The sequence below is a fragment of the Uranotaenia lowii genome, chromosome 1, assembly GCF_029784155.1.
Source record: "Uranotaenia lowii strain MFRU-FL chromosome 1, ASM2978415v1, whole genome shotgun sequence".
NCBI classification, from domain to species: Eukaryota; Metazoa; Arthropoda; class Insecta; order Diptera; family Culicidae; genus Uranotaenia; species Uranotaenia lowii.
Window position 1 is genome coordinate 74,401,539 of NC_073691.1, and position 27,814 is coordinate 74,429,352.

At 35.4% G+C, this 27,814-nt stretch overlaps 1 protein-coding gene across 10 annotated transcripts in view; it reads left to right on the forward strand.

Annotated features, from left to right (window-relative positions):
* LOC129739173 (disintegrin and metalloproteinase domain-containing protein unc-71) overlaps positions 1 to 27,814 on the forward strand; it is a 1,315,240-nt gene that overhangs the window by 651,626 nt on the left and 635,800 nt on the right. For all 10 annotated transcript variants that reach the window (XM_055730592.1, XM_055730589.1, XM_055730594.1 and 7 more), the window contains one exon: positions 8,773 to 8,838. In XM_055730592.1, coding sequence (XP_055586567.1) covers positions 8,773 to 8,838 — 66 coding nt within the window. The remainder of the gene's footprint in view (positions 1 to 8,772; positions 8,839 to 27,814) is intronic.

Consider the following 27,814-nt stretch of genomic DNA (forward strand, 5'->3'; position numbering starts at 1 on the left):
ATCAACACTCATTAGCAAGTCAGGACGAATATAAAGCATTAATTTGATACACCAGGCAGCTCTGAAAGTTTGAACTAGCGCTTTTTTGGCGGATGATAGCAACAAAGATAGTTTTAAAAAAGTTTTTGCACATTTTTTCCCTCTTTAAGCACTGCTTTCCCTCATTCCTCCTCAAATTATCTCATTTTCCCGCACAATTGAACTAAAACTAATACAATTTTAATCATTGGCTGCCAAACTTGCGTGACCAATGACGTAAAGCGTGCTACATTTAGAATTGGAACAAACGTTTGCTTATATTGTGGCGCTCCTGGTGGGCGGATTTGAAAGTTCTTGACGCCCACGTGTCGGGAATTTTATCAACTTCACTTACGTATTTTGGGCATTCCGCAAATCGTCTATACTTTGTAAACAATCAACATGGAAGGCCGGAAGAAGGGAAAAACTTGTGCAAAGTTATTTGGAAAATTCATTGTGGTCTGTGTAGTATGGATAAGGAAATAAACAAAAAAAAACATAAAAAACATGAATTTACATGAACATGAATTGATAGAATTTATAAATTAAAAAAAAAACGCATTTGCAATATTTGCAACTCATAAATTTTATGGGTATATTTTCGGTTCTTTGCTGTCACCGTGAGCACCAGAATGTGTGTGCTAGGGGTAAGAAAATAAATAAATACCGAGACATGATTTTCAGCTAAAACTGAAATTTTTATATTACATCGAATTTGATTAAATATCTAATTTGAATCATATGATCATATTCTCAATTTATATTTTATAAAATAAGAACATTAATAATATTTATATGATTCTAATTCTCAGCGGCTCAAAATCATAGGGTTATGAAATCTATTTTTAACAAAACAACATTGATAATTGATTTTTATTTTTCCTTGAAATATTTTTTTAAAAAATTAAACACGCGATTCAGAGTCTGAAAATAAATTTGGAGCCCTTGGAGCCAAAGGGATATGAGTGCAGAAAAGCTTATTTCGAGAAAATAAACTTTTAAATTGATGTGTTTTGCGATTTTCCATATATTTTCGAGAATTTGTATTTTTCTTTCTAATGAAAAAATATGAAAAAAAAATCAAAAATTCCGAAAAAAAATCATCAAATATAGCTTATAATGTGAAGAATCATTTCGCATCATTTACTCGAAATCGACCATTTTGTCACTTATACCCGTTTGGCTCTGAGAGCCTCATTTGGAAACTTTGATGTTTTTCTTGATTTCTTTTATAATGTGATAAAATAAGATGATGTTTTTCAAGTAAAGTAAAATATTTCCTACACTGAATAAAAAATACCTTTTAAGTAGTAGAGTTCTTATCAAAATGTTGGAAAACAAACCCCATTGACAGCGTATCTGTTTCTTTCCAAAACCCGTATTTCAATTCGTACGTTTATCCGTATAATTTCTACAAAAATGCCGCAAAAACTGTTGCTGATTCATTAGAATGGCCCGTTTTCGTTGCATAATTATCCGAAATTGAATACCCAAAATTTCCGAAAAATAACTGTGCAAAAATTTTCCTCATCGATCCTATTCATTTAACTCTTACGCTTTTATCTCACAATTCCACAGATTAGTCTTGCTTCAAAAAACCCTGTGTGCTAAATTTTACAGCCATATAAATTCCCGTCTCTTCGATTCCTGATGTAGAATTTTTAATCCCAATCCGATGCATAGTAATGTCAATATCTAAAATAAACAGTTGTCATGGACGAACCCTTTTGCAGACGCTTTTTACTTTGATCATCGGGGTAACTTTGACCAACATGAAATTTTTTCAGATAATCATCATTGACTAAGTCTGAAGTTAAAATATTTTAAAAGTGTTTTCTACGTTTTAAAGCCTACGAATTGAGTTTCTATGAGAAAGCCTGTATAGAACACATGACTAAAAGTAAAAACCCTAGCAAATGGCTAAGTTTGAATAAAAAAAGATCATGGGAACAGAAGAAGAACTTGGGGAATGGCATGAAGGTAAAATTTCATATTTTTTAAGACCAAAAATATTGAGAAATGTTTATAATTTTTGACCCTAAATGTATGCAGCAACATTGTCCACCTTTTGAATATATTTGTATTTGAAAGAATACGTTAAAAAATTCAATTGAGTCCAAACAAAAAAAAAACTGTTATTGATGTTTTGAGTCTTCTGTGCTAATTGACAGCAAAACAATAATTATGAAGATGATGAGATATGTTAAAATCAAAGTGATTAAAATTACCCCGAACATGTAATCTGGTTTTGTAACAAACATTTTACTATAGCCACTAGTGTCGTCTGAATTTTCTGCTGTCGAGGATCATGCTCCTTACCTCAGTTAGTACTTTAAAACTTAAAGGTATTACAAAAGAGCAACTTCTTTCAAAATTTTCGAAAATGAATTGAAAAAGTGATTAATGTTCCCCCAGTTTACGATACTTAGTTTTTGAGTCTTGAATTTTATAATTGTTAATCGAACTTTTGAAGCATTAAAAAATTATTAAATGCTTTCAAAACTTCTGCCTTAAAATACCATATATTTCGTATGCAATAGACTGTTAAAATCTTTTTTTATATGTCTTAATTTGTATCAATTCATCATTACATTTGTATTACATTATTGCATTAAATCAGGTGTTCAGATCAAGAATGAACTGTTCAGAGCCCTATAGTTTACTAGATGATAAAAGTTTATTTATAAGATTTAAATTCGCTGAGCGCAATCAAGTATTTAATGTAGGAGAACATCCTGTAATAGCAAAAATATTTTAAACTTAATACTAAACACTATCCTAAAACTAAACTTATTATAAAAAGAACGAATCTCTGCGATGGAAGACTGCATCGATTTTCCTCTGAAGTTAGAGATGATTTTGTTGGCCATCTCTTCGATCGATTCCATGCCCGCAATCCGATGAAGATCTTCGGTGCTGTACCAAGGTGGAAGCCGCAAAATCATTTTCAGAACCTTGTTCTGAATCCTCTGAATGGCTTTCTTCCTCGTCGCGCAGCAGTAAGACCAAATTGGAACTGCATACATTATCGCTGGTCGGAACATTTGCTTGTAAATAAGCATCTTATTATTCAGGCAAAGTCGGGATTTCCTGTTCATGATAGAATAAAGCGATTTAGTGTATTTATTACATTTAGATTGAATATCTTCAATGAGATTTTTAAAAGTAAGATTCCGATCAAGTGTGAGTCCCAAGTACTTCACGTGATCAGACCATTCTAATGAAACCCCATTAAAAGTTATGGAATGATTTTCATTAGGTTTTAAAAATTTTGCTCTTGGCTTTTGGGGAAATAAAATAAGTTGAGTTTTGGAAGCGTTAGGAGAAATTTTCCTCATTTTCAAGTTTTCAAAAAGGAATTTAAATTTTGTTGCAATCTACTGCTTACCACCCGTAAATTTCGACCTTTGGCTGAAAGCAAAGTATCATCAGCAAATAATCTTCTACCTTTTCCTTCTGGTACATCAGGAAGATCAGAAGTAAAAATATTGTATAAAATCGGCCCAAGTATACTACCCTGAGGGACCCCAGCTCTAATGGGTGTCCTTTCAGAGCATGAATTTTGATAGCTTACTTGTAAGGTTCGGCTAGTCAAATAATTTTGAATCATTTTGGTGAGATATACAGGGAAATCAAATCGAGCTAATTTAGCTACTAAACCCTTGTGCCAAACACACTCAAAAGCTTTTTCAATATCTAGAAGAGCAACACCAGTTGAATAACCTTCAGATTTGCTAGCGTTAATCATATTAGTTACACTCAAGAGTTGATGTGTAGTAGAATGTCCATGACGAAAACCAAATTGTTCATCAGGAAAAATAGAATTCTGATTAATGTGAATCATCATTCTATTCAAAATAACTCTCTCAAATAGTTTACTTAAAGAAGGAAGCAAACTAATTGGTCCATAACTTGAAGGCTCTGAAGAACTTTTCTAGGTTTCAAAATTGGAGTTACTTTGGCATTTTTTCATTTATTGGGAAAATAAGCCAAGTGAAAACATTTATTGAAGATTTTAGCTAAAAAATTTAAAGTGCTTTCAGGCAACTTTTTAATAAGAATAAAGAAAATCCCATCTTCCCCCGGAGCTTTCATGTTTTTAAATTTTTTAAAAATCAATTTAAGTTCATCAATATTTATCTTACAGGAACTTTCAAATACATTTTGTTTAGAAAGAATATCATCAAATTCAAAGGAAATTTGAGCATCAATTGGACTTACAACATTTTAATAAAAATCATGAGCAGACTCAAATTGTTGGGCTTATTTTTGAGCTTTTTCTGCATTAGCTAAAAGAAGTTTAACTCCATCTTTCAAAGTAGGAATTGGCTTCTGGGGCTTTTTCAGAATTTTAGTTAATTTCCAAAATGGCTTTGAGTAGGGTTTTATGTCCTCTACTGCTTTTGCAAAATTTTCATTACGAATGAAATTTAAACGACGTTTGATCTCTTTTTGAAGGTCGCAATAAATAAATTTCAAATAAGGAACCCTAGTAGGTTGATATTGGCATCGACGAATGTTTTTCAGTCGTATCAAAAACTGAAAATCATCATCGATCAAAGGTCGATTAAATTTATGTTTAACTTTGGGTATTGAAGCGGCTTTAGCATTGACTATTGAAATTGTCAAATTTTCTACAGCCAAATCAATATCTTCTATTGAATTAAGTGGAACGTTTACATTCAAATTACGTTCAATAAAATTCCTATATCGCTCCCAGGCAGCTTTTTGAAAGTTAAAAGTTGATTTTAAAGGGTTTTCAATGGGACTTTGGGATAAAGAGAAAGTTACTGGAAGGTGGTCTGAATCGAGGTCCGCATGAGTAACTAATTGACTACAATGCTCGCCTAAATCCGTTAGAACCAAATCAATTGTGGAGGGATTTCTAATTGAAGAAAAACAAGTATGCCCATTAGGATATTCAACAGTATAATAACCTGCAGAGCAGTCATTAAATAAAATATTCCCATTAGAATTTGATGAAATATTATTCCAAGATCGGTGTTTTGCATTAAAGTCACCAATAATAAAAAATTTAGATTTATTTCTGGTTAGTTTTTGTAAATCTCCCTTCAAAAAATTTTTCTGTTCATCGCTGCATTGAAAAGGCAAATATGCGGCAATAAATATAATTTTCCCCATAGAAGTTTCTAATTCAATTCCAATTGTTTCTAAGACTTTTGTATTGAAAGAAGGAAGAAGTCTAAATTTGAGACGACTATTGATGACAATAGCTACACCCCCACCTTGTCGATCAAGTCGATCATTTCGTAAAATTTTAAAGAAAGCATTGCTTTTCAAGTTATTGTCTGGCTTTAAAAAAGTTTCAGTGATGGCAGCAATATGTATTTTTTGGGTTTTCAAAAATAAAAAGAATTCATCTTCGTTAGCCAGCAAAGATCTAGCGTTCCATTTCATAATATTTAAACATCTATTAGGATCCATGAGGGAATCGTGGTTGTACTCCATTTACCCGAAAACCTTTGCCCAGAATGAAAAATCCCCAGAATTTCAATCGCCAGAAAGAACCATTCCCCAGACGGACCATTCCCCAGAAAATTTTTGCCAGAAAATACCTTTTCCTAGAAAATTTTTCACCAGAATGAACCATTCACCAGAAACTTTTTTGCCAGAAGAACCATTTCCCAGAAAAATGAAAAAAAAACAAACTATAAATAAAAAAAGGAATTGTAGCAAAAAAAATCGGTTTTCATAACTTTATAACTTTATAACCAACGAGGATGAAGGGGCCGAGGCGGCACAAAGCCACTGAAGCTCACAAATCCGAGGTGGCCGCCGGCGGCCCTAAGACATTGGTCTAGGTCTGCCTGGGCTTCCTAGGTCTGCGTGAAAGCTAGGGGTGATCCTTTAGCCCCGTCCGCCACACGACAGCGTGAAGGACAAAACGTCTTTCAAGTTCGAACGCGCAGCGTGAGGAGTCGGATACCATAACGGTTTTTTCAAGGACAATGGTAAGCATTGAATCAATTAAAGAACTCAAACCATAAACAAAGCACAATATTGGTTCTAAAATAAATTTAGTTGGAAAATTTCAAAGTTGTAGTTTCGTTTAAAAAATCATTTTGATAAAATAAATTTCGAATCATATGAAATTTACAAAAATTCACTAGAAAAAAAAACAAACAAAAGTACAAAAGGAAAAAATCTGGAATTTGTGCCATTCTGGGAAATGTTCCATTCTGGGGAAAAAATTCTGGGAAATGGTCCATTCTGGGAAAAAAATTTCTGGTAAATGGTGCATTCTGGGGATTTTTTTTCTGGGAAATCTTTCATTCTGGGGTTTGATTTGGGGTATTTGTCATTCTGGGAAAAATTCATTCTGGGCAATGGTGTTCGGGTAAATGGGATACAATCGGAATCGTAAAGTCATAATAATTTTGTTAGCATAATTAAAAGAAGTTTGGAAAGCTTCAAACATTGAATTTGTTTTCAACATAAGTTGCATCATTTCCATTAAATTTTGATGCAAAAATTTTAATTTTTCCTCAGTAATCTCACCCAAATCAACAAAATTGTGGGGATCAGAAAACGAAGGAGAAGAACAGGTATTTGAAATTGAATTTCGGGGATTTTCCCAAGCCTTCGCATGCACGTTGAGACTTGGTTTTTTTCCATTTTTATTAGTTAAACCTGAAGAGGGCAACCCATTTTCAACCACCTCTGAGAACGTTAAACAACGAGTCTGTGGCGCAGAATCAGCACAGGTAACATTCAAATCACTTCGAACATTACCAAGTCGTGATTCCAATGTATGCCGAGGCTGACTGCGAACAGGCAGGTTGTTTGCCGGCCCGACGTGTGAAGACGAAAAAGAGGAAGGAGGAGAAGAAACTTTTCTAGAAACTTTGGGATTTTTCCTAGAAGCAATTATTTTTGTCCTAACGGGACAGTTTATGCAATTCTAGGAGTGATTACCTGCGCAATTCGCACACTTGAAAAATTCTGTTTGTGGTTTATCACCACCAAAAAGGCATTTAGATTTTTCATGATCGAATGAGCCGCAAAGCATGCATCTGGCATTCATTCTACAATTTTTAGTGCCATGACAAAAAGCTTGACAACGATGACATTGCGTAATATTTTGGAGAAAATTTTCAGAAGATTTTCGAAAAGGTTCGATTTTTACTTGACAATGAAACATAAGACGAGCCTTTTCAAGAACTTGCAAATTATTAACCTGATCTTTTTTAAAATGGATCAAATAAAGCTCAGGAGCAAAACCAACACTACTGATAATATTCGTGTTGGCTCTTTTCATAATTTTAATTACTTGAATCGGTGAACACCTTAACAAAGAATTTAATTCAGTTGTGATCTCATCCGGTGTCTGATCGCCGGTGAGACCATGAAGTACAACTTTAAATGGACGATCACTTCTAGTGTCGTAAGTTAAAAAATTGATGTTTTTTATTATTCAAATAATTTAAAATTTTTTGAAAATCATTGAAAGATTCCGCCAAAATACGAGCAGTTCCCCTTGGACCGATCTGAAAAGAAATCTACACATCCTTGACGGAAGTGACGATTTCTTTTCGAAAGGCATTGAAGTCAGGAATTTTGACCGTAATTGGTGGAACCTTCTCGTTTTTAAGAGTATAAGAAGAAGAAGGTTTTTTAGTACTCTTATCAGAATTAAATATGAATATTTCCTCATCACCGATGTTATGAAGAACATCGAATGAATTGGAAATTTCAACTTTTTTGGGCGATGGGCCTGAATTAGGTTCGGCAATCCGTTTTGTTCCGACTGTTGAGTCGGCCGATGACTTTCCCATGCTGGAAAGAAAAAAGAAAAATATGAATAAAAGAAAATGAAAATAATTTTAGCACTGAAAAATGCTGATTGAAAAACAGGTAAGAATAAAATAAATAATGTAATATGTTCCTGCAGGTACACAGCAACGATACGATGCTCCGGCGTACGTGTTGACGGCTCAACGGTACAGATGGAAGTGTCAGTTAAAATCTTCATTTTCAATATTTCCCGGGATCCCGAGAGTTCCCGGGAAAAGGATCGTCAAACGCTGGGAACACTGAAATGGCCGGATAATGAACTCTCTAGTTGTAGCTCTTTATTTAAAGTTGTTGCTTCTAAATAATTCTAATTTAATGATTAATGGCATTTCGGTGAAGTATACATTCTAACAGGAAGAATTTCAAATGAAAGTAATGTAAATTATAGACGGATAGATTAGATTAGGAAGCATGAAAGGTGTTGAAAATGAGACAAGAGCGTGATTTGAGAAAACTTTCTAGCCGACAAGACCATTTGTCCAGCATCGTATCATTGTCTAGAAGAAGCAAAGTCGATAGGTTGACTTTGCATTGATCTAAATATACAATGATACTTGGATGGATCGAAGGACGTGTTTTTCGTACCCCGATCTTCTAAATAATGTTGAAATTTGATTAAAAAAAAATGGCAAAATTGCAATTTAACTGCCTATTTGAGCAAATGGTTTGATGAAAAGAATGCATGCAAAAATAAACCTGAAACGTATGATCTTATGCTAAGTTGTATTATGTTTTGTACATATTTATCTTTTCAGTTTGGGTTTTTCCAATCTCATCATCACGACCATCATCAACCATCACCGTTTATGATTTCGAACCACGTGTGCGTGTGGAGTGTTGTTGTGTGTGCATTTACGTACACCTTTTGTATTGAAAAAAAATCAACGAAGATAAAGAAAGTTTCCAAACCAAACTAATTCCGTTCTATTTTCACCACAGTTTCCAGGTCGATTCCCGGATAGCGGTGGCTATTCTGGGAGCAGCGGCAGCCGAGGACGTTCGAGGGTAAGTTTTTAAATTACTCAAACTGTAAACATTGAATTTTTTGAATAAGTATTGAACCAACCAAAAATAATACCTAACCTTAGCTGTGGTTGCTTTGCTTCATCGTAAGGAGAAAATCCGTTTAGGGATTATGCTAACGATTCCCCGTTTAGAGCACTCGGTTTCTGGTGCAGTATCAGCCTAGAATGTTTTCATTCTGATTCTGTTTGACCATTCTGACCTAAAATATCGTTGTGCACCAACGCCTACAACTGGTAAATATCTACACAACATTAACAACCATCAGCCCTAATGCATCAACGCTCAAGTTTCTCTGAGTCCCAGTCCTGGTTTTCCACCCACCTTGTTTCTTCTTAAATCGGCGAGATAGCAAAACGTCCGGCTTCGGTTGTGTTATTTATTATTCCAGATAATGGCTGCATAATTCATTTTCGGACTCCCTGAACAAACTTCCACCGATTTTGGTGGTGGTGGTGGTTTATTGTTTGTGCGTATGGGTTGAGTTGATTGCAAAATGTTCGATTCCGGTTGAAAGTTTGCTCGTCACGTTTACGTTTAACGAGAATTAGACTTCTTGGATAAATATTTTTAAATGCATTTATAGACTTCTTTAGCGGCACTTGACTGAAATGGTCATTGAATCAAGACTTATTAATTTTGTGAACATTGGTTTCTACCAAATTTTATTGCTCTTGAAAGCCACTCCAGCAACTGTTTTGGTTCAAGAATATTAAACCGCTAATGACATGAAGTGTTGCACCAAACAGCAATCGAAACAAACAAACAACAACCAATTGTAACAAATCCTCACTCAAGTTCCACTCCAAATTTCTAATTACTTTTTTCGAAAAAAAAAACCAAACAAAAAACATCCCTCCATGATTGAAGTTCCGCAACCTTTCGGTGGATTACCAATTTAATTACTTCCATGTGTGATAGCACTACACAGTTTACTGCACTGATGACGGTCTCTAAATTATAACACAATTATAATTGCTTGGCACCCAAACTGGCACCTCTCCGATCCCACTTTCATATTTTTTTCTCAAAGTGAAATCCAACAATTCCGAGTAGGTTCCTACTAACGTTGTGGAACTTGTCAAGCCATCACGGCCGGGGTAGCTGGCAGGGAAAAACTTTACATGAAAAGGGTCGATGTAAAACAACCTGTTCTCGCCACACTCCAATAAGTATGCAACCAGAGAGCGGTAGAATTCAATTTCAAAAGGGCACACTTGATTTTACAACCCCGGAGTGGTTGAGTTATTATTTGGCGAAAGGATTTTTTTGTTTTTGTGTGTAGTTTTTTCGCTGGCGTTTCGGGTTTTTGTTGGCCCTCGATTAAAATGCTGATAATTAAATTGAAAAACAAACCACTGAACTGAAATCGGATGTTGTCATAAATTTCTTCACGCATTTGAGAGAAAAACTGGAGGTGGAGTTGTTGACTGAATGAAAAATAAGGTCGAATTTTTAGCGAGGTTGCAAAATCACAGAAATAGATGCTAAGGTATTTAGAAGAAACAAATTGACACAAAATCTGCATCATAAATCAAATATTTTAACCCTCTAAATCCCATTTTTTCCGTCGCTAAAAAAAATCACAAAAGCTTATTTTTATGATAAAAAAAACGTTGTTCTAGACGACGTTGTTCAAACAAACTAGACTTTCAGTTCTATTCCTGTTGTAACTTTTACACACTTCATTTTTTCCTCAATTTTTAGACATATCAAGACATATTTTTGCTAAAGTTATCCCACATATAACTGAGTTACTCAAACTTAAATGAAAAGTGAATGTTGTTCATATTTTTCGAATAGTTGTCGTCGTTTTCTAGCTCCGCCTTTAGATAGGATTTATGATTCATCTCTTCCACCTAACTTTTTTTCTCAAAAAATCAATCCAGAATGTTGGTAACTCTTAGATCTTACTAGCAATCAATTTTTTAGATCGAAAAATACATAGATTAAGGATTTCTGAGGCTATCAAATTGATAGTATTTCGATGAATAGGTCCATTAACAGTTTTCTGTTGTTGTTAAGCTTTTCTCAACTGTAGCTCAAATGCTTGTCAAACAGTTTTCATTAGTAACGTATTTTGAATATTCTGCGCAAAAAGTAAGTTAAACTCCTGATTTTCAAAATGATCATTCTAGTGAAACATAATTTGATACCTGCTCACTGATCGGTGATTTAATCAGATCAATTTGATATTTGAGAGCTTTTTTTGTTTTTTTTTCTTCTGTTTTCCACCCCTGGACCCAGTCTAAAGGCGGAGTTGAGCACTAGTAGGTTAAACTTATTTTTCTATTGCGCTGAAAGATTCACAAAAAGTTTTTTTTATGATTACCAAAAATATTGAAACTACTACTACGATCTGCGACATGGCCGTAGGAACGGGGGGAAAGAGGGATTTGGGGGTCCTATTCATCAAATCCCACGTGAGTTTTCATTACGTCGTATGAAACTAAATGTAAACAAACAGTTTTATTACAAAAAAAACAAAAACTGACATAAACTAGTCACTAGACATAATGAAAGCTCAAGTGAGATATTTTGATGATTGAGAACGGTTATTCAAAAGTAAGAATTTGATGTCAAAACCTTCAAAACTAATCCCAAGTTAAGATTTCTACTACAGTTTTTCAAAATTTTCTCATTTGTTGGTAGAAATTAAATGAATATAAAATTTTAAACGAGATAATGCTCATTTCGAAGACTCTGTTTCCATGTTTTCAAAATCAAAATTATATTTCTGTTTTTATATTTCAGATTCTGTATTCAGTCAGAATTTTTGATTTTCGGTTCAAGTCATCAATAGAAAATAGAAATGAAAACCTGTTTGAAATCATCGTGAGAATTGGTTCTTGCATTTCATTCAAAATTGAGTTCATGGTTTTCGAAATTTGTATGCACTTCCAAAATTCAGATGGTAGTTTTCCAAATATGAAAAAAAGAAACCAACCAGGGTTTTTGTTTCATATTCAGATTAAAAGTTCTTAAACAAAATTCTTAGGCACAATTCATAACAACATAAAGCTTCAGTTTCAAAATGGCGATCCAAAAACTGAGAATCAGATGTATAAAAATTCATATTTTGTGGGAGTAATCTGGGTGCTAAGCGAATGATTTTTATGCGCCACTCCGAAGAGATCATCCTCCTGTTTGATGCTTGCCCGGCTAAGAGACCCATCAATAGGGTGGGTATATTTTGTATGGCCCTTGATCACTAATCACCCCACCGTTCCTCGACCTGTTAACCCTCAAACAAAATCCCCGATCAAATTCGCAGGAAAACAACCTGGATAAAAGATAAGTTCTCCGGTTGGCTACTAAAAACACGAACTTACTAAGAGAAAGATTTTTAAATAAAATCTTCACCGGGCCCACTTTCCCTGACCACCATTCCCTAGATTTGCTTAGGAGGTTAGAAAGGGGGCTGAAAACGAAGAAATCTAAAAACGGAAGTCAACCCAGACTTCCAGTAAAAGCGGAAACCGAAAAAAACGTGACCTTTAACTCTCAAATAAAAGCTACATCAAAATACTTCAAAATACGTCTTCTATTCGCCAAAATTAAAGTGGTGTTAGTGGGATTATACAAATTCATTTTCCGAATTTTCCAAGCTGCTTGCTTACATTTTCCTTCGGAAGATTTTCTCGCTAACTATTAGCGCTCGCAAGCGCTGCCTGGCTTACTTTTCCCTCAGAAATTTGCTTTAACTTAGGAGTGCATTCGTTTGAATCTAATTGGCCATGTGTGGAATTTCTCCTAGGAAATTCCCATCTTCTAGAAGTGCGATTCAAGGGTTTTATTTGGGGTGGTGTGGTATGATTAATTATTATCAATCATCATCAGTCCTCGAGAATAACGATCCCGCTGTGACGTTAGTCACATAAAAATAAAAAGTTTCTCTCGGGAATCGAGCTCATGATCTCGGGGGTGCACATTCAAATTGCTGCGCTGCCCGAACTCACAGAGCTATTTTGACACGCTTAATGAGTGCCGTCAAAATGCTGATGCTGATCTGTATGGGACAAGGAGACGGTAATTTTCAAAGTACTCACTCGTATCGGTTGGTTGCTCAAACCTGTTTACCCCGGAAGCGGAAAAGTCTCCGGAAAATCGCCGTGTGTCGTCTGCGATGATAGCGGGTTGCCGGCCCCTCCGAGAATCTGTTTAATATAATTTTTTCTCATACCCAAACGCACTTTTGTGTATAATAATATCAATTACCCTTTTTCAATATTCTAACCGCACTAGTAAAACTGTTTGCACTCTAATTGCACTCGGAGGGAAAACTGAGGGAATAAATAAAACTTTTAAAAGATTATTTAAGACCACGTTTAATTTTTTGTAGTACCTTTGTGTACTATGTACGCACGGAACACAAATTTTTACCGATCGGGCCTACTTCACAGTCCAAAGAAAAGTGGACGAGAAAAAGCATAAGCCCTCAGAACAAAAAATATTATTGGTTTCGTAACTGGAACTTCGTAATTATTAGCGAACTGATAATCACGAAGTTCTCCGAAGAAAATTTCTTCTTACCAAGACTTTTTCATCTCATCCGAGGTTTTGATCTCCGATCTCGGATCGGTGTTCGGGTGAAGCGAAATCAACAACCCGGTTACCACTACATTCATACTAGTCTAGGGATGGGGTTAATGAACCCGGAAGCATATCAACCAGCTGGTGACGACAGGCTTCATATCAACCAAACGCAAAGCTATTACTCCAGTTGCAATCAGATCTCATTTAAAGTTCCTTCGTGACGTCATATCTGGAGTGCTCTTAGGCGGTGGGGTTCGACGTCATTGAGTGCCTCGATTAAAGAGCACTCTCGTGAGTTCCAGTTACTGATGCAGGAGTCTGGGAATACTATCCCTGAGTGGCTAAGGGTTTGAAGCCAGATAATGCTCTGGGAAGTAGCATTTTAAAAATAACTTTTAAAGATGCACAAGCAAAACTAGCAAAATATTGATACTGCTACAAATGTCCAGCCAGACGGTAAATAAGGGTTAATTGTCATAGTCCTTCTGCCACGCCCTAGAAACCATTAAACCATTTAATATTAAAAAATAACCACATTTTCCCAGGAAATGCCATTTTTTGAGTTATCCATGAGAACCCATAAAATGACTTTTCGGGGAGAAGTTGAAATATGGTTATTTTTTAACAATATTTTTTTGGCGAAGAAGTTGTAAAATTGTTATTTTTTAGTTGAAATTTAAAAAGCATTTTTCCTTTGATGAAAATTGCAGCTATGATAGTCAGAAAAAAAAAATTAGATTTTGAAATGTTTAGTTTATTGTCAAATGTATGTTCATCACTGGTATTTTTATATCTAGATATTTCAAATCACCCGTGTTAAGAGCAGGATTTGAGACGAAGAATTCACTTTCCGGCGTAGAAGCCCGGGACGAAAGTTGCCGTCACTCATCGGTGCCAAACTATGCATACAGACTCTCACCGAGCAGTCCGGCCAGTACATTCGCGAATTCGTCGAAACCGTGGCAATCTTCCAAATCAAGCACGGCAACTCATGCCGGATTCTTCGAAGCCCTCGGACTGAGACTGTAAACGTGAACATGGCCTTGCTTCGATCGCTCTCATCGAATCGGTTCGAGGCGGGTGCCGATCGGATCCGGAGCTAAAGCCAAGCGGCAAACCTTTGCCCAGCGATTTACGACCCGCTCCGATGCCTTCGTGCTCCAAGCTAAGTCGAAGGGAAAATTTTGACCATCTGGAATCATCCAAGTTATTGGTGCTGCTGAGTTATTGACATTCGATGGCCATCAGATCTGGTTCCGGGGGATTCCTTCGATTTGGACTGATTTCCGTGACTAAAAGATGTGTTCTGTTCGGAGTGCGGATATGTGAACGACATCTATGTGTTGAGGTCTGTCGTTTGGTTCCAATCCGGCAGATCACTGTCTCGCCAACATTCGCGCCGGATTCCAAATCCAACACATGATTTTCCGGGCAGCCATGGGGTTGAAAATTATCGGGGAAATGTTTGCTCCATCCAGCAGGAAGTTCAAAATTTCTTGCTTTCGCTGTTTGGTTGCCATAACGGCGGAGTTCGTTACAGAGCTGGAACTTCTTCCGTTTATCCACGGGTAAGAAAAATTTGGTAAGATTATCCGGTTCCTGCAAAAAGTTTTTTTTTATTTTAAAATAACTAATATTAAATGAAATTAATGTTAGAAAATGATAACTTACCTTGTGCGTTAATAATTGCACCAGTTTACGCTTTGAATTAACTGTTAAGAAATTCAACAGCAAATTCACTTCAAGAACAATCCCTCGTACGATTGCGAAAATGCATAATGTTTTTTTCTTTTTTACGATTGAGGTTAAATTTTCATCCTTTTTTCGGGTAATACCCGAAAACTAGGAATATGGTTAAAATTGTACTTTAAAATATTGATGAAAAGTAACCATATTGGCAGTTCTGCAGGAAAAACCATAAAATGGTTATTTTTCATACAAAAATGGTGAAATGAAAACGAGCGTGAATCTAAAAATCAAACAGTGCTGTCTTTCTGGCGTTTGGCAGTGGTTGTTTGCCGGTGGTTTGAAACAAGGTGTGTATATATAGGAAGTGTTACCGAATATCATATTCCCGATTCAGACATTTTGGCAATTAAAGCTATGCAACTGCGGAACTCAAGACAAACTAACAACAAACCACAGAAAAGCTGAGAAAATGTTATGTTTGTAAACAAACTCATTAAGAGGCCCGTTTACTTCTCGCCTACTTACTGTAAAAGTCGGAGAACCTCGTGTTTCAAAAAACCTTGGTTTGAAACAAAGAAGTGTGTTTTCTCTTCAGTTTTTGTTTCTGTTTCTGTTGAAAAGGTTATTTTTTTTATTTATTTTTTCATGAAATTTTAACCATTTTGGTAGTTCTCGAGTGAAAACCAAAAAAATTATAACATGGCGTTTCATCGCCGCCATGTTAAAAGTGATTAGTTCTGCAGCCGGATGCGTTTTTCTTGAAGATTATCCGCTTATATAACGCTCCACTTTGTAGTGAAAATGATACGAAGAACATCCATTGGTCCAAAATGGTCAGTCTTCAATAATATTTTATATTTCACTTTAAACCTTTTAACAAAACGTACCTTATCAACTCCTGGTTCGTTCTCCCGCTCGTTGCCAATTGTTGTTTCCGGTTTATCACTTTATTTTCACTAAATTGTTCACACCGAATGGTTCGTCACTTTCCTGCGCGTTACTCCACGTTCTTTTCCCGTTTCCTCCTCTTTCCTCGCATGTCATCACTCCGGCTAGCGCTGCCAATTCCTTCGTTTCTTCCTGTGATTCAAGGTCTGTAGATACCGTAGATAAACAGTGTAAACCATCTGCACTAAAATAAAGTATATTTCAGGTAAGATTCTTAAGTAGAACTCCACGGTGGTCTCAAATCGAATCCCCGCCGCTAGCGTGCACATCTTATACCAATGCAATAGCGTTGACATAATGAGAACTCATGATAGGAGCAAAGTGGGTGTAGGATTGTTAAATTGACATGATTTGAACATTCAGCGCAAAAAGTAAATTTTACTGCTTATTTAATTTTATTAAACTTTCCAATAAAATAAGCTTAAACAAGTTTCGTAATTTGGTAAATCGATGAATTTAACACCTCCTCATATTATTTTGGTAGAATTTTCAATCATAAAAAATCTGTAAAATTTTGAAATACATTGAGCCATTGGCGATCCTGTCAGAAGCCTGGATTTAGTTATTTGGTCTTAAAAGTAAGTTAAATACGGAAGTAGAACAACTTTTTGCAAAATATAAACAAAATGGAGGACAAATTCAAAAAGGCGATCCGAAATAAAACGTTTTTGAGCGGTTGTTAGTTTAAAAAATGTATGTGCGTGTGAATTTCTGAAAGATTGAGCTCATTCAAGGTGAGTGGTATCAAATTTTGTTAAATTAATGAAAATATAGAGTTCGTCATCAACATTGTGTGCCAACCAAGAAAAGGTTTCATACTGGAACATGATTGTCCAAACATGTTAGCCCTGAAAGGTTTCTCTGAAAAGAGACGCCGGTTTATTTCGTAATTTCCACAGGAGGAGTCAATTTTTGAGGTCAATTAGTCAGCATGTAGCGACATGTATATTAGACTAAGTCGATTTTGGGTCATTATTTCTAAAACCCTGGGGTCTTAAACCCTTCGTTTTGGTTCAAAACTGATACATGATTTTTTGCAGAACTTCTAAGTAACGAACACATGAGAAATTTGGACTTCTATGTTGATTTTTCAGTACAAAATACCATGAACCAAAACGAAGCTTTTAAGACCCCAGGGTTTGAGAAATTTAAAAATGACCCCAAATTGACTCTGTTTAATGTACATGAGCTAACTTAAATCACAGTTCGCCGTTCAATCAGAAATAGGCGAGTACGCCAGAGTTAGTAAAAAACGCGAGTACGTCTGCCCTTTTATAAAAAAAGACGAATACGCCAACTCTGTGGGAAAAAGGCAATCACGCCAGCTTTGTAAAAGAGACGAATACCCCAGCCTTTAAAAAAAGGCGAGTACGCCAGCTCTGTAAAAAAGATGTATACGCCAGCTTAGTTTTAAAAGGCGAGTGGCATACTCACCTGGCGTAGCTCTGAAAAAAGTTGAGTACGCCAGCTCTTAAAAAAGGCGAGTACGCCAGCTAAGTTTTGGCAGGCAAGCACGCCAGCCAAGTTAAAAAAGGCTAGTACGCCAGCTAAGAAAAAAATGGCAAGTCTGCCAACTAAGTTTAATGAGGCAAGTGCGCCAGCTCCGTTAAAATAAGGTGAGTACGCCAGCTAAGTAAAAAACAGGCGAGTACGTCAGCCCTTTTATAAAAAAGGCGAGTACGCCATCTCTGTGGGAAAAAGACGCATTCGCCAGTTCTTAAAAAGAGACGAGTACGCCAGCTCTGTTAAAAAAAAAACGTGAGTACGCCAGCTTAGTTTAAACAGGCGAGTACTTCAGCTCTTAAAAAGCGAGTAAGCCAGCAAAGTTAAATCAGGCGAGTACACCAGTTCTGGAAAAAAGGCGAGTACGCCAGCTAAGAAAAAAAGCGAGTCCGCCTGCTAAGTTTAATTAGGCAAGTGTGCCATAGGCGAGTACGTCAGCTCTTACATATATAGAAAGGCCAGTACGCCAACTCTGTGGAAAAAAGGCGATCACGCCAGCTCTGTAAAAAAGACGAATACGCCAGCCCTTAAAAAAAGGTGAATACCTACGCCAGCTTAGTTTATAAAAACGAGTACACCAGTTCTGAAAAAAGGGTGAGTACGCCAGCACTTAAAAAAGGCGAGTACGCCTACCAAGTTAAAAAAAAAGTCGAGAACACTAGCTTAGTTCAATCAGGCGAGTACGCCAGCTCCGTTAAAATAAGGCAAGTACGCCAGCTAAGTAAAAAAAAGCGAGTACGTCAGCTCTTTTATAAAAAGAAGAATACGCCAACTCTGTGGGAAAAAGGCGATCACGCCAGCTCTGTAAAAAGACGAATACGCCAGCCCTTAAAAAAAAGGCGAGTACTTCAGGTCTGTAAAAATGGCGAATACGCCAGCTAAGATTAAGCAAGCGAGTACGCCAGCTGGCATTTCTTAAACCAACCTGAGTTTAATTTTTGTTTTCAATGAGCTTGATTTAGTTAATTTAATGAAGCAGTATTTTTAAATTTGTTTCCGTTCTCGTGGCAAATGACAGAACATTTATTTTGTCAGTTTGCGATTTTTCCTCAGCTCAAATTTACCATTTGTGAAAAGACGCCGGGGGTTAATTACTTGCGGGCGTTCACCCATCAAAATCTGTAGTGTCATTTTCCCGTGGGGTTAACCTCAACGATCAACGAAAACAACTTGAACATCGAAGAGCGACAACACTACCCTTGCAAAGGAGGGCACCCAAAAACGAGGGAAAATAAAACCTTCTGGAGATTGAATTTCTCGCTCCATCACCTCCGGAAGGATTCTTTTCGTCAAGCCTTGTCGTCGTAGCCCAGAAGGAGTACCCTTTCTGCTGAATGGCCGGGACAATTCGAACGAAAAACCCTTCCTGCTGCCGGCTCGTTTCGGCAATGGCATAATTTTGAAAAGGGGCCACTTGCCGGAAGTGGTTATCATTTCGCCTGGATGATTTGGCAAAAGGCGAGATTTTGTTGAGGCTCCTTCGCCCGAATCCTCTTCTATCTACTTCTGATTGACGTGGCATGATGAAGCTGTCCGATTGTTTGTCGGGTGTTTGGAGATGAAGGTTTTTGTGTGGAACTTTGATTCGCAATGACATCGGGAATTTCATTCGAAGATTTAATGATGAGCTCAGCATGGATTATGACGAAATTAAATTGTCTGCTGAGAACTCAAAACAGAATGTTCTAGTTGGGATAGGTGTAAAGTGTTGTTTGACGAGCTTTCCTTTTTTCGGTACAATTTTAAAGCTCATAAAAAGTTGTAAAAATTTGTTACACTCATTAAAGTTTGTTTTCAGATATTCCTAAACCCGTTAAGTCGGAAATAAATTGGCTTTCACGAAAAATTTCTCACCTCACGCATTCCCCTTTCCGGTGAAACTTTCGACGAAAACCATTTACAGCAGAATTTGTTAACCATTCAAGCTGCTCGTCGTCGGTCGACAGAGGTAAACTTTCTATGGATTTCGATTAAAACTTTCTGGGGACAGCTTGAGCTCCATAAAGCTCGAGTAAGGTACAGCCCACTGTTCAAAAGGTGGGTAAAGGTGTAAAAGAGCGAAATTGTGCGCAACTTTTCCACCCTCACAAGAATAATTTGCATTATATTAATGAATTTTCCCCGAAACCATGGATTTCGAATAGATTGGATGGGTTGATTAGGTGCTCAAAGCCTATAACAGCCAGGGGACAAATTAGATTACTGGGGAATTTATTTGGAGTGGGAGCTCAAAGGATCACACATAGGCCAACTAAAATTATGAACGAAATATGTGCGGAGTACACTTTCGAAAGAGTTAGTTTCTATTTGGAATGCTTAAAGAAAGAACAAAACTTACAAAAAATCTTTAAATAAAAAAGAATCCCTATGACAGAAAATTTTAGGAGGTCGCCGATATAATAGATAATAATAATAATAATAGAAACTATCAAGTTTTGATTGGATTTTTTTGTATTGAATAAGTATTTTAGTATTAGTTAAGAAGAATATGAGGGTTACTTATGTTATAAAATTCAGGAATTCTACTTCAACTTTGGGGTTGAATCACATAATTTCGTCAACTTCATTACTTCAGCTTACAACATTATAAAATAATTTAAAATACGAAAAGGATCAGAATTTGGACTTTAATCCCTTTCCTTATCCGGAAATCAATATTGGCTTAATTACTGATTCTAAACTTGATCCTGAACCTTACCCTGACTCTGATCCAAAACAAGATCAAGACCCGGATCCCGATCCTGATCTGGAACCCGACCTTGACCACTTCAAACAGACCTTCAGTCTGTTCCCAGTTAAGGATTCTGATCCTCATCGAGATTTTGCACCCGTATCTCGATTTCTTAAAATCTTGATCTCGGACCCAGATAATAATCTTGAATCCTGATTTTGAGTCTTGATCCTGTATCTTTATTCCGGATCCAGGAACCCTTTCCTTGAATCCTGATTCTGGATTTCGATACTGGATTCTAATCATGCACCCCGATCTTGGATCTTGATTCAAGGTTGCTAAAATCACAAAAAAAAAAAATCTGAAATTTCACCACATTTCGAGCAAATTTTCATCACAGAATCTGTGTCAGAGGTCACAGAATTTTGAAATTTTTCACAAATTTCACAAATTTTTGTTGTTTTTTTAATGTAAATTTTATATGCTAACTAGCTGACCCGGTGTGCTTTGCTACACCCCCGAAAATTATTGAAATTTGTGTTAACTTGTTATTTAATTTTTTTTATTTGCAAAAAAATTTCAATTCAATTTTAGAATCATTCAAATGTTTCCAAAATTAAATTGCAACCTTTTTTTATATTTAAATCTTAATTATTATTTTTTTTAATCCGTGTTCGAATCTTTTTTATGACTCTGGGTTTCTTTGCTTCAAAAGTTTATAACTTATGCCAACATATTTTTCATATATGGAATCTTCATTGTCCCGTCACGGGACACCTTTTTGACCTATTCGTTCTCGAATCAATATACAAATTGTGAGAGTGACCCCCTCCCCCATTCCTTTATTTTTAATGGAAGGAAAGGGGGTCTTGTAACATCAGAACGTACCCTCTCATGACACTACTTTCATGAGTTGTTCGTTTGCTTCATTAGTTGTCGAGTTATGCTATAAAATTTGTATCGGAGTCCCACTTCCTATCTATCTTCTACCTGGAAGGCATGTGCACACTCACATGGCGGTCGAACCATCCATAATTAACTGTATCGAAAAATGTAGTGCCTTCTCTATTGGGTACTACTTCTTCAATACAGTTAATTGATGCGGGACAAAGAATTTAGCATGTGGTCAAGCTTCTATTTCAAATGCTCTTCGCTCTTTTCACCACCTTAGAATTTTCTTCTGTTCTTCTATCCGTCTTTCATTTCAACTCTTTAACCCTCACCGATAAAGCCGCAAATTCATTTCATAAAACAAATTCACGGTGATTTCTCCTCTTAAAATAATTTGGTTTTATTTGTAAGATAAGTTCTTGGTTTGTGAAAAACAATCGAATGTGAGCTCCCGTCTTCCCTAACTGTATCTCCAATTGAAGGAAAAAGAAGTCTCAAATAAGCAAATAACCATTTAACGTATCCAAATGCTTTCCCATTCCAAAATTGTTTCCATTAGCTGTATTAGTTCTCGAGTTAGCCTCCATCTCCTTCCTACCATCCCAATGGAAGAAGGCAGTAGTACCAAATATTCACAGAAATATACCTTGAGCCTAAATACTCTCCCAAGCCAAATTTCGTCCCATCTCCTGGGTAAGTTCCCAAGAAGAAAGAAGAAGAAATTGTATGGGAGCACTCTCCTCCCTTAAGATTTTCCTACTTAAAGAACGGAGGGTTCTCAAAATATTATAGAAACATTTTTCGTTACCAAATATTTGCCCACGCCAAATATGATTCCATTCTCTTGATTATTCGCCCAGTAATGCTGAAAAATAGGAAAGAACCCCCCTCCCCACTTTCTATCTTCTCACTGGAAGGAGGGAGGGGTACCAAATATTCATAGAACTGTTTATCGTACCCAAATACCCTTCCAAGCCAAATTTGGTGCCATTTGCTCGAAAAGTTTTTAAGTTATGCAGTGACAAAGAGGTTAAACCCCCCCCCCCTTTTCCTGTATCTCCACTGGATGGAAGAAGGGGTCTGAAACAATCATAGATCCATTTCTCGTATTCCACTAACCTCCCATGCCAAATTTGGTTCCATTAGCTTGATTAGTTTTCCAGTTATGTTAAAAATTATAAGGTTGGGCCCCTCCCTCCTTCGTATCTTACCAGTGGAAAGAGGGAGGGGTACCAAACCATCATAGAAACATTTCTCGTACCAAAACACACTCCCATGCCAAATTTGGTTCCATTTGCATGATCAGTTCTCGAGTTATGAAGACTTATCACTTATATTTATATGACCCCCTCCCCCCTTCCACGAAGAGGGAGGGGTCCCAAACTATTATAGGAACCTTCCCCGGCCTCTAATACACCCATCTGCCAAGTTTCACGCAAATCGGTTCAGTGGTTTCCGAGTCTATAGGGAACAGACAGACAGACAGACAGACAGAAAGACAGACAAACAGACAGAAATTCATTTTTATATATATATAGATATGTATCTTAAATTCCTTTACACTAATTCGTGAAAATGATAAGCTTGATAATCATAATGGATTTCTCCTAAGAAATTTGTTAGGATTTATGCTTTTTTTGTGTTTTAACTGACTTTTCAATCAAATTGATTAAAATAGCTTCACAGAAAACTGCCACAGATTTTTTTCGCTAAAATCACAGAAAACAGAATTTATTTTGTCAAAAACACAGAATTTTTTCGGCAACCTTGTCTTAATCTAGAATTCTGGGGCTTGAACTTAGATCTTGAAGTTTGACCCTGGGTTCTGATATTAATGCTGTTCTGAATCCTGGATCCCGAATTCCGATCCAGCAATCTTTTTAATCATCCTCATTCCGGATCCTAGGCGAAAGTACACTGCACATCCTGACCTAGGATCTTGATGCCGGAATCTGATCTCGTGCCATAATGCTGATCTCAGATCTGATCCTGAATCCTGATCCTGGAATCTGATTCTGTCCTGATTCTGAATTGGATTCTGAATCAAGATTTTAAATATAGAATTTTAATTAAGGTCTTGGAATCAGATCCAGGATTCTGGTTCGTAATCACGATTTCAGATTTTGGACCTGATCATGATGTTAAGTTTTCGGTCCTTAGTAGGATCTTGATCTCGGATTAGAGATCCTAATCGGGGAATTCATTTTTTTTACCCGCAACAGGATCTTCAATATCGGTCCTTCGGGTTTTGATCTTAATCCTGATCCCCAATTACGATCCTGATTTGATTCTGAATCATGATCCTGAACCTGAACCCGATCAAGTCCCCCAACCAATGTTATGTTTCGGCTTTTCGGTCTCAATTATAACACTTTTTGTTGAAATTATTCTCAGTCGAACAATAAGTTGATCTTGAAGATGGCTCAATTCTATAGCCTTATTCCGGAATCCTGCTGACCAAGATTACCAAAAAAATTCCTTGTTTTTGAGAAATAAAATTCTGACTTTCTGTGATTTAGCTAAAAGTTCTGTGATGGTTCTCCGTGATACTATTTCTTTAAATTTCATTGACAATTCATGATAAATTAGATCTTGTATACAATTAAGCTGGGTAAAATCAATTAAAATGTCCAATCTTATCATCCTTTTTTAATTCAAAGAAAAAATTCTAAATTTGATATTTCCCAAAAAAAAATAAAATTTTGAAAATCCATTCAAAATTCAAAAATTCTATTAGATCTGAGAATTTTTCAAAATTCAGTGTTCTGTAACGCAGATTTTGTGATGAAAATTTGCTAGAAAATTCGGTGAAATTACAAATTTTTCTGTGATTTTGTCAACTTTGTTGCTGACTTTGATCCTGATCCTGTTACCAATCGCTGGAATCTATCTTTGAACCTTATTGTGATACAGAATTTGAATCTTTGTCCATATCAGCATCAGGATTCAGATTGTCGTAAATGGATCGAATCATAATTCTTAGTAGAGCTGATTCGTCAAACAGGTTCACGTGGAATCCCAAAACTTCACAATTTTTTTTCAAGTTCGTCAAATTGATGTCAAAACCTCGAAAACCAATCATCGGTTCAGAATTCTGTATGTTCATTGAAATTTTCACACTTGTTGATTGCAATTCAGTTCTAAATATTGAATTTTGAAAGCAGATACTGGTTATTACTTTTTTAAATCAAAATTGATTTGAATTTTCATAATATAAATTCTATACCCAATAAAGGATTCTATATTTTCAGTTCGAATCATTATTTGAAATAAGAAATGAAAAGTTGTTTTGGAATCCTAGTTCAAATTTGGTTAAAAATTTCATTCAATAATCATGATTGGTAAAATTCATATGCATTTTCAAGATCGAAATAATAATTTTACAAACATGAAAAAAAAAAGAATTAAGTATTGAAAACTCAAATTCAGATTCATTATTCGAAACTCACATTTATATTCAAATTCACATTTCGGATAACAATTCAAAACTTTAATCAATGGAATCCGATTTAACAGAAATATTAAAATTTAAATAATAGATTTGATTCATGGAACAAATTTCACTTAAGGTTCATATATAAAATTCTGAGCTGGAGTTTGCGAAAATCGATCCAAAAACAGATTCAAAAATCATTTTTTTGATCAGGATTTAATGTTCAGATTCAAAATCAATATTACAAATTACGATTTTGATTAAGCTCATAAATGAGTTGTACAGTTAAGAATAGAATGTTAAGAAGACTATTTCGTTGAGAAATTCCAATCGCAACAGATTGCGGGCTTAAAATTTTGAATATAAAGTCGATTCTAAAGTTCTTAATTTTCCACAAAAGATCAAATAAATTTGTCGCAGTGGATTTGCTGATACAATAAAAAAAAGTTCTTTATTTTGATCAAAGTCAGTTTGAAAATACAATTCAACAGAAAATCGCAAAAATAAAGTAAAATTTGAGTTTATTTTGAACAAGAATCTTCTAGTTTAAAGTCTGCAAGAAAATCTATGTTGTCTTGATGTATTTTACAATGGATTAATCGCTATTTCTTCAAAATCCTTGAAAGTTGGCTCTTCTTAAAGTTGGATCGAATTTGATAGAATCAGATTACAGTCGCAAAATTTCAATTTCTTAGTTTTACTTTTATAAATTTGATGTTTTTCTATCGCTTGTAAAAATCTTGGAATTTGTTCAAGATTTTGGTAGATTTCGTTTATTTGATTAGAGCATAGAATTAGTTTTTAAAGAAATTGAAGGCTGTTTCTTAACAACTTATTATATGTTCAAATCAAATAAACGAAATCTACCGGCAAGTTCAAAAATCTTACCATCGATGAAAGTAATCTCTTTTTTCTTACAAATGCTTCGAGTTAAATTTGTTCAGCTTGCTATATTGTAGATTTTAGGACATTCTAGCTGACCCTGTGAACTTCGTTTAATCTTTGTCTTAATAAATCGTTTAAATGTATCACTTCACCTACATGTTCTAAACTTCTTTGTGCTCGTGTATCAATATGAAAATCGTATAAAAATGTTTCGAGCTATGTCCCATTTTCAGATGCGTTCGTAAGGAGGCCCCACTTCCATATAAAAGTGAGATTCTTTAAACTATTATAGATACATTTATGGTCCTTCGGGGGAGTGATCAGGGTCAATATTGAACGTATTTGTCAAATTGTTGTCGTTTTTCCCAACCCTACTTTAGACAGGGTTTACATTTCTTTTTTATTTCCCCCCGAGCAGACTTTTATGGCAAAATTATACCTTATTTTGCCACCATGCCATTAAAGTTAAAAAAAATTGTCTCGTTTTAAATACCTCGATTATCCAAATTGTAGGTTTCACTAAAACCTTTTTGATGCCTTGTTTAGCCAACGCAACGTTTCACAACAACTTTTGAGACATAATGGTGCTACTTTTTGGTTTAATTTACTTCAAAAATTTGGCATGATTGTATTTTAAAACCGCCGTTAGAATAATTTTTAATCTGAGTTTGTATTCAACACAATCCGACTTCATATGGATAATAAAATCTACCGATACCTTAATGATGCTAATGACTTAATTTGTTATTTGTTTTCAGTTCTATCTAATTTAAAAAAACTCAATAAACCTGATTATTTGTCGCAGTAAATTCTTTACCAATAATTGAAACCATAATGATGCCTTAATCAGCTGTTTTAGTATTATCAACATTTATCGTGCTATCATTTTGTTATTGATGCTTTACTTTGGTATTGGTTTATCATCGATCTTCAGAATATTGATGCTTCAATGAAACCTCATTTCGGCACCAAATAAAATAATGAAACTACTCTATGCTATCATTTTGGTATTGATAGTAGGTTTGTTCGATTTAAGGTAGGAACGATCTCTTTGATCGAATCAGATAAACGGTCGTAGGATCGATCCACCTGAAAAATCGGAGCTGGAGGATCGATCTCTGATAGATCGATCTTTTCCATGTTTAACAAGAGACTTGTGTACTCAAACTCATTGTATCGAAATCTGCAAACAAAAACTCTGCAAAAGAAAATCTGATTTAAAGTACCCACATTGACTTATTGAAGGGTGCCAGAATTTTTCCCATGAGTATCTGAACCGGGAAAAGCTAGAAACCACTTTACAGGAATAATTCAGCTCAAATAAATCAGTTTTGATTGTTTTATAAAGTTCATTTTGTCCATTTTGATTTTTCTTTCCAGTCATAAAGTCTTTTAGTATTGGTGTGTTTTTGGTCTTCGGCTATTTTTGGGTGTGTTCGGCTCTACGGCGCGTATTAAATACTCACCGGCGCGAATAAGCAACACGATTTAGTTCTGCGGCATTTGATAAGGGTTTAAAAATTAAGCTTTTGAAGCATTTAAGTGATTTTCAATAATGAAAAATTATTGACATTTGTAGAAAACACTTTTCTTCAACGAGTTCACTTGTTTTTCAAACGAAATATTAACGGAATACATGGTAAATTGGTGATTCGCTTAGATGGGGTATATTTAATAGAGCATGTTCCCCTAATTGTGTTTTGATAAAATTTGTTCAAAAATTTCGTTCTTGAACTCGAAAGTTAGAAAAAAAATTAAACCTCAATTTAAGTTTTGGTTTGGTTTTGAAAATAAAGTGAATGAATTGGGTCAGGCCCGTGCGAAGGACTCGTCCATGGGGGGGGGGGGGGGGTTTTCGAAATTCAAATTTGGTTAAAAATAATTACAATATCAAAAATTCACACTTGATAAGGAAAGTAATTTCTAACATCATTTTCTTACTTATCTTACAAACTCTAAAAATAATAAACTTTACTGATAACATGGATCAAAATGAATGTTTGAAATGAAATGAAATGAAATGAATCAATCGCGATCCAAAATGTGAATTTTTTATTTGTAAAAATGTGAAGGTTTTTGTTTTAAGAAAACAAAATATTCAAAATTGAAAAACATATAAAAATATTTTTATAAATTTAAATAGCTTGACCTTAAATTTGCTTATTTACTTAAAATTGGATATAGAACTGTGCGGTAAATTGATTTGAAAATAATAGCAAAATATTAGGATGAAAAAGAAAAGTTTTTAAACATTGAAGGATTTTTTTTCAAAAAGATCGTCTTACCATTATAAAAACTCAAGGGAACAGCATGTTGGTATTGTTTAAATGATTGATTTGGAAAATTTTAGTGTCCTAAACTCGAATATTTTGTCAAATTTGGACTATCACATTTAGTTTTGA